Source organism: Bison bison, unplaced genomic scaffold, assembly GCF_000754665.1.
Source record: "Bison bison bison isolate TAMUID 2011002044 unplaced genomic scaffold, Bison_UMD1.0 scf7180017861046, whole genome shotgun sequence".
Lineage (NCBI taxonomy): Eukaryota > Metazoa > Chordata > Mammalia > Artiodactyla > Bovidae > Bison > Bison bison.
This window is the reverse complement of record NW_011491618.1, coordinates 2,171,061-2,178,752: the sequence shown is the minus strand read 5'-3', so window position 1 is coordinate 2,178,752 and position 7,692 is coordinate 2,171,061. Positions and strand designations below refer to the sequence as shown.

The 7,692-nt window shown below is 56.6% G+C and overlaps 1 protein-coding gene across 1 annotated transcript in view; it reads right to left on the bottom strand.

Annotated features, from left to right (window-relative positions):
* FAM171A2 (family with sequence similarity 171, member A2) overlaps positions 1-7,692 on the bottom strand; it is a 9,267-nt gene that overhangs the window by 1,156 nt on the left and 419 nt on the right. The window contains exons 2-8 of the mRNA XM_010832516.1: positions 5,155-5,483; positions 4,832-4,924; positions 1,613-1,771; positions 1,340-1,519; positions 1,119-1,235; positions 867-993; positions 4-259 (exon numbers count right to left, since the gene is read on the bottom strand). Coding sequence (XP_010830818.1) covers positions 4-259; positions 867-993; positions 1,119-1,235; positions 1,340-1,519; positions 1,613-1,771; positions 4,832-4,924; positions 5,155-5,483 — 1,261 coding nt within the window. The remainder of the gene's footprint in view (positions 1-3; positions 260-866; positions 994-1,118; positions 1,236-1,339; positions 1,520-1,612; positions 1,772-4,831; positions 4,925-5,154; positions 5,484-7,692) is intronic.

The following is a 7,692-nucleotide window of genomic DNA, read 5'->3' as shown; positions in this document are numbered from 1 at the left end:
GGCCGGGCGGCTGGCGGAGCGCGGCTTGGCACGGAAGAAGTCGTCCCGGGAGCCGGTCAAGTCCCGTGAGCTGGAGAAGGCGGAGTGGAGGGGCCCTGGAGGTGGAGCCTCGGGGTCCCCCGACGGCGCGGGCTCCAGGGATCCCCCACAGATGAGGTGGAGTTGGGACATCGAGGTGGCCTGGTCTCGTTTGTTACCGTCAGAGGGGCCGGAGAGCTGCAGCTTGCGATGCTGTTGCCTCGGCTTCAGGCAGCGCCTCCTGGAGACACGGGGGGCAGATCGGGGTGTCAGGAAAGGGTGGGGGTCCCTGACCCTGAAGTTGGAAGATGGGTTTGGGTATAGTTGGAGGGGTCCTAACAATGCCTGGGACTCAGGAGAGGATGGGGAGCCCAGGTGGGTCCTGGGAGAGGTTTGTGGACAGAGTTAGAATGTCTGCGGGAGGTCCAGCAGGCAGCGGTATCCATCTGGGTCCCACCTCGGGGTAAACCGCACTCCGTGGTTCATGGCAGGTGCAGTGAAAGCCAGGGAGGAACTTAGGCCAACCAGGGGCATGTGTGGCCTCAGGTCCCCTGGAAGTGGGGACTGGGGTGGTAGAAGCAGCTGTGGATGGTCTCTGGAGGGGCCTGGCCTGCAGCTCCTGCCTCCTCACCCCAACTTCTCTGAAGTCACCAGTCTTTCTGTCTTTACATATGCATGTGCATATGCATTGCCTTCTTGGCAGCGCCTTAAGAATCCCAGTGGTGTTTTATGCATCCCTAGGGCCCCAGCACCTGGCTCAAGACCAGGCATGGAGCAGGCCTCAGGCCATGGCTGGAATGAGGGGGCTTGGGCATCAGGAGGCAGTGGGAGGGGATCAGGGCACTCACCGACAGTAGTAGACGAGCAGACACAGCAGAATGAGCACGAGCAGGGCCAGGGCTGCCAGGATGGTGAGCAGGAAGATAGTGTGGTAGGTGCCGATGTCCTGGATGCCCGACGTGATGGTGACCAGCCCTATGCCAGGCGAGGGCTTAGCATTCCCAGGGGTGGCTGTCCCTCCTGCCATTCAGAAGGAGTCCACTCTCCCCGCCTCCCCTTCTAACACCGCCCCCGGTCCCTGCTGCCCCCTCAACTCTCACCAGCCGTGGGGGAGGCCATGGCGGCTGCCCAGTACCCCAGCTGAGGGGAGACGAAGGTCCAGTAGAGCTGCCGGCCTTCCTTTCGGATCACACCTGTGCCGTTGCGTACCCACAGCCCTGGGAGAGGCAGGGCTTTCAGTAAACTCAGTGTCCCCAACTTAAGTCCCACTTTTTTCCCCAAACTCCAGCACCTGCACAGACATCCCCCGCCAGGCACTCACCACTCTTGGGGTCGAACCTCCAGGCTGGAATGCTGGTGCCCACAGCGAGGGCACGAGGTTCCGAGGGCACTGGCAGGGATAGGTGAATGGGGCCTGAGAGCGGCACTTCTGTCCCATTACCTGCCAGCAGGTGCACGCTCACAGCGGCCACGGGCATCAGCTCCAGCCAGGAGCCGTTGCCTGCAGGAAGGGGACACAAGGGCTGAGGGCTAAGTCCTGGTGGTGGCGGGGCACGGCAGGGGGAATCCCTTCCGTGGCTGGCACCCAGCATACCTGAGCTGGAGGCCTCCGTGCCCAGGAAGGCAGGGAAAGCCCGCATTTCCTGCTGGGTGCTGGCAGGTGTGAGTGAAGCCCAGAGCTGGCTGTAGGTAGAAGTGACGGGCAGGCGGGCAGCCCGGCGCTGGAACTGCACCCAGGGCTGGGAGCGGGCACCTAGAATGGAGAGAAGGGCTGCAGTGGCCTGGCCAGGGACAAGCTGCCCCAGAGACCAGAATAGAAAGCAAGTATCTGAGGCAGGGGTCCCCAACCTCTGGGCCACGGACAATACTTCCTTGTCAGATCAGCAGTGGTGTTAGATTAGGAAGAAAGTGCACAATAAAGGTAATGCAGTTGAATTATCCTGAAGTCACCCCCAAGCCCGGTCTGTGGAAAAGCTGACTTCCACAAAACCAGTCCCTGGTGCCAGAAAGGTTGTGAACCACTGATCTAAGAAGGGGAGCCAATGGGTCAGGACACGTGGGAAGGCCAGGGAGGGTGGTAACTTGGGGAGAGAACTGGGCAGGCTTAGAATGGTAACTTTGAAGGGGCAGGAACCTGAAATCTGCTCCAGTAACTACTAGACACTCAGGGCTGTTAAGCACTTGACATGTAGCTAGTGGGACTGGGGAACTGCATTTATTTCTAACTCTAAGAAGTTTAATGAATTTTTAATTTATTCAAATTTAAATAGCTACATGTGGCTCCTGCATTTGACAACTTAGGTTTTGGATGTGTGTCTGTCTGTCTGAAATTAAAAGATGCTTACTCCTTGGAAGGAAAGTTATGTCCAACCTAGGTAGCATATTCAAAAGCAGAGACATTACTTTGCCAACAAAGGTCCGGCTAGTCAAGGCTATGGTTTTTCCAGTGGTCGTGTATGGATGTGAGAGTTGGACTGTGAAGAAGGCTGAGCGCCGAAGAATTGATGCTTTTGAACTGTGGTATTGGAGAAGACTCTTGAGAGTCCCTTGGACTGCAAGGAGATCCAACCAGTCCATTCTGAAGGAGATCAGCCCCGGGATTTCTTTGGAAGGAATGATGCTAAAGCTGAAACTCCAGTACTTTGGCCACCTCATGCGAAGAGTTGACTCATTGGAAAAGACTCTGATGCTGGGAGGGATTGGGGGCAGGAGGAGAAGGGGACGACAGAGGATGAGATGGTTGGATGGCATCACTGACTTGATGGACGTGAGTCTGAGTGAACTCCGGGAGTTGGTGATGGACAGGGAGGCCTGGCGTGCTGCGATTCATGGGGTCGCAAAGAGTCGGACACGACTGAGCGACTGATCTGATCTGATCTGTCTGTCTGTCTTGAAGCAGAGGGAATGTATAAATAATATTCCAATATAGTATGGTAATAGCTAACATTTACTAAGCTTTAAGATATGCTGGGCACTGTTCTAAGCAGGTTACCTACATTAACCCCTGTAATTAGCACAACAGCCCCTGAGGTAGGTGCCTTTATTATCAGCCCCATTTTAAAGATGCAGAATTAGAGGCAGGAAAGGTTCAGTAACTTCCCCAAGGTCACTGAAGCCTGATCGAAGCCCAGGCAATTGGGTACCAGGGCCCCTCCCCTCACTCACCATTACATCCTGCCTCCCTCTTGAAATAGCAGGGTGCAAGGGGAGCTTGCCCTGCCCATCTTGGGAATAGTCTATGGAGCCCTGCAGGGTGAGTAAGGCTCAGGCAGGAAAGAAGGTGGGAAGGAACTTCTCAGAGGACTGACAGGAGGAAGGCCTGGGGCATGAGGCAACTGGCTGGTTGGGGGAAGACAGGTGACTCGAGTGGGAGGCAAGCAAGGCAACCAGCAGCGCACAGGCTCCTGGAGGGCGCTGCCAGCTTTGTGAAAGAGTCTAGGCTTTCTACAGAAAGCAGTGGGAGCCGTGGGAGGGCTTTCAGCTAGGGGGCAATAAAGGGTTCCTCTGGCATTTTAGAAACCTCCAAAGACATTTTAGAAGCCTCTGGTTCAGGATCAGAGAGGAGATGAGCAAACAAAAAGAGTAATGTGGGGACAAGGATTCAAGCTAAGAATATAAATTGGGGAGGGGAGGCACCCTGTTCAGAACCCACGTTGGTGCCCCAGTACTAGCCAGATGGAAGCTATCCTCTGCCTGGCTGCGTCAGCCAGCCTGCACCAGGCACCCCTCCTGGACAGCCAGACCAGAGCACCCTTACAGTCCCTTTCTGCCCCTGCATCTATTTTTTGGGGGGAGGGGCAGGGGGCGCTGTGCTGGGTCTTCCTGTGGCTCATGGGTTCTTCGTTTCAGCGTGTGGACTTTCTGTAGTTGCAGTATACAGGCTCTGGAGCACGTGGGCTTAGTTGCCCCATGGCATGTGGAATCTTAGTTCCCAGACCAGGGATCGAACCCACATCCCTCGCATCGGAAGGTAGATTCCCAACCACTGGACCACCGGGCCAGTCCTTGCCCCTGAATCTCGATTCCGCTCCAGTGAAGGTGCCTTTGCTCCCTCTTCATGAGCCCACTTGCCCCACAGCTCCCTTCGCCAGATCCTCTCACCCTGCTGTTGTCCCACGTGGAGGTCCTCTCAGTATTGAACACAGCTGCCCTCCACTCCACGGCCCTGCCTGCTCTGTGGTTATTTCAGGGTTTGCAGCGATCTGTCTTTCTGTTTGTCAGTGAACTCCACAAGGCGAGGAGCCAGTTAGCTCTTCCTCACCATTGTCCCCCAGCACGACACAGTACCTGGCACAGCACAGGGGCTGCAGCAAGTATCAACTGGGTGAGACCAAAAGTCTAAGGGTGGACAAGGTCCACTGCAGGGGTGCTCCAGGCCTTGCACTTGATAGGTGTTCTGTGTCTGTGGATTGACCCTAGTATCGAACATAGTCGGGCACCCAGTAGGTGCACAAGAAGTGCTTGTAGATCCACTGAAGACATGGTGGCAGGAAGTAGGAATTCTAATGGTAGGAGAACAGGGAGAACAGAAACCACGAGAAGCCCCCCAAACAGCAAGCATTTATTGACCACCTTCTGTGCCATTTTTCGCCTGCCTGATGCCATTTAATCCTTAGCTCAATTTGACAACATAGATCCTATCAATATTCACATCTTACTGAGGAACTAACTGAGGTTCAGAGAGGTTAAGTGACTTGCCCAAGGGCACCCAGCCAAACTGTGGCAGAGGGGAGCACTCTGTACCCAGGTCAGGGAGAGGGAAGGGAGGCCGGAGTGGGTGGAGGGGAGGGGACTGGAGAAGGGAGAGTCTTACCAGGAGAGCCCAGCAGGATGTGCACCAGGTCCTCATAGAGGATGAGGGTGGCCGGCCGCTCAGGGAGCAGGTAGAGGCTGACTGACGCATACACTGCAGGAGGGGTGGCCTGTCAGCTTCAGAGAAAGCCCCCCTCCCCCAGGCCGGGCACTCCCACCATCTGAATCCCAGTGACTTCATCCTCTCTCAGCCCCTTCTGCGTACCCCAGCCCAGGCAGCAACTGCTAGAAAGCCTGCCCCTCCGCCCCCAAGAGCTATTTTGGGAAGGGGCTGATGGGGTCAGCTGCTCCCCCCCCACCCACTCCAGCTGCCCCTGCACTCACAGGGCAGCTTGTCAACACGCCAGGGCACAGAGTTGGTGAGGAACCCAGGGCGGGCAGCAGTAACCAGCACCCAGGTGCCCAGGCGGTAGCTGAGGGGCAGTGTGGCCACGCCCTCTGAGTCCGTGGTACCGGCAGCCAGCAGCATCCGGTTTCCAAACACATCCACTGAGGCTCGGGCCAAGGGCACCAGCTCCCCGCTCACATACACCTGCACCTTGATCAGGATCTCTGTGGGCAAGATCGGGTGAAGGGAGTAAGGAGGAGGGAGAGGGGATGAGAAGCCCGGGGGGAGCCTCAAGATCAGAAGAGGGAGCTGTGGTTGGGAGTGGCTTTGGGACCCAGGCTAGACAAGGTATTATGAGCCAGCATATATAGAGCCCTCATGTAAACCTCACATTAGCCTGTGAGGTAGGCGGTACTATTAACATATTTCATCAAGTCTAACACATGCACATTTTGACATTTTAACATTCTGAACTCAGGCTGTGCCTAAGATTGATGATGCCATAATTCTAATCGGCAGCATTTTTTTTTTTTTTTTGCTGGCACATGAAATAATGGTGTATCTTACAGTCAGTGATGCATTAGACCCAATAAAATATGCTCGTAGCCCATTTTATAGCTAAGGAAACTGAGGCTCAAAGGGTTTAGATTCTTGCCCTACAGTTAAGTGGGAGATCTGGGATCCAAACCTGGGAGTCTGTCTCTAGACCCAGATCCTTAACCACTGGACTCTATGGGAGTGGTGTCAGGGAGAGGAGAGGGAAGGAGAGCTGAGAAAGGATGAATAACCGGCAAACCAGGGATCTGCAAGTGGAGCAGAGAGGAGAGTAGTCAAGAGTCAGTCATTTGGAAGGAAGGAAGAGGAGTTGGGGCAGAATTTGAGTTCTCAAGAAAAAACCCGAGAAAGGGACACCAAGCAGGCTGGCCATTCCCATCATTCAGCCTCTTCCCAGAATCCTGTGCATGAGCCTGTCTCCCTTCAGATTTAGGGACTCACACAACCCCTGAGCTCCAACAAGTACCCCCTGACCCCTCCCCCTCACAGGGACTGCCAGCCCCCTCCCAGCTGGTCAGCTACAGCCAGTCACCATGGCAACGCCCTCATTCCTCCCAGGAGATGGGCAGCGAGCTGGGGCCCTGGCAAGGGGAAGAAGATCTGGGGGGCCGACACAGGCCTAAGGGTAACCAGTGTGGAGGGGGCTGGGAAGCTAAGTCTTTCTTTCCAGCCACTTGGCCCCTGGCCCCAGGATGGTCTGGCCAGGATGGGCCTGCAGGTGTCCTGAGCTCAGAGGAGCTGACAGAGGAGGGACCAGGCCAGAGTTGTTCTCATGGATTTGCAGCATTCTCTCTGACCCATAGCGCTAACTCCCCTTCCTACTCGGCGCAGTTCTTCCTCAAGAGCATCCTCATCCCTCTCTTGTTGCTAAGAATGGGAGTAGGTATCTTGCCTGAAAAGGTACAGAAGCCTCAGTGTGGCGGCCCCGGGGGAGTGGGCGAGCTGCTAGACACAAACCTATGAGAGTCCAGGTGCAGAAGGACAAGCCCGGAACTGCGGGCAGCCGGGCACGAGGAGGCCATGGGGCCTCCCAGTGGAGCCTGACACGCAACAGCGACAGGTGTTTCGTCTCAGGCTTTCAACCAACCCCAGGGCCAGCGCCACGCCTGCCCTTGGCATCCCGTCCAGCTGTTCGCCTGAGCCCACCTCCCTCTCGCCTCCCAGGCCAGAGCCCAACTCAGAGGGTGGGTGTGCATGCACTTGACCCTTTCCTGCTTTCTGGTTCTCCTGGGTACTGACAGCCTGTCCACACTCCCCCTTTCCCCACCACCACCCAGCAGGAATTCTGAGAAGCCAGAGGGGCCTGCAGGCTCCCCACCCCTGCCCCGGGCTAGGAGCAGCTGGATGGAGCAGCTGGGAAGAAGGGACCTGGGAGTCTGGAATATGGTCATTTGAAGGAATGCCTTGGGTTCAAGGGCCAGAGCCTCAGAAAAAGGGAGGGGTCCTAGGGAATAAGACAGGGGTGGGCAGGTAAGGCCTGAGAAGGCATCAGTGCCAAGCTGGGGAGGGGGTGGGCAGGTGCCTAGCAGAGTCCCCCTTTCTCCTCAACCCGGGCCCCAACCAGCAACCCGGGAGAACCCCCTCTTCTGGCTCATTTCCAGCCAATTCCCTGGGCTCCCTCCCTAGGCGTGCAGCTCTTGAGGAAGAGGCTTCCTGAAAAAACAGGGCCCCTTCCTACCCATCAAAGCCTCCACCCCTGCAGAGAGGAGGGGAGACTGAGGCCAGGGAGATCCTTCCCCATTCCTCCAAGCTTGACATTCCACCCAGGATCCGCCTGTCCAGGCTTCAGCCCTGCCCCATTCCAGGAGGAAATCCGACCCCCTCCCTTCATCCGGACCTTACTTCCCTCATCCAGACACCACCCACCCCCCTGCTTTTCCTGCCAGCTCCTTGATGGAAAGGCAAAGAGTAGAGAGCACCATGTCAGGCCGGGATGGGGCTCAGAGGCAGGAGTGGGGAGAACAGTGGCTGGGGTGGTG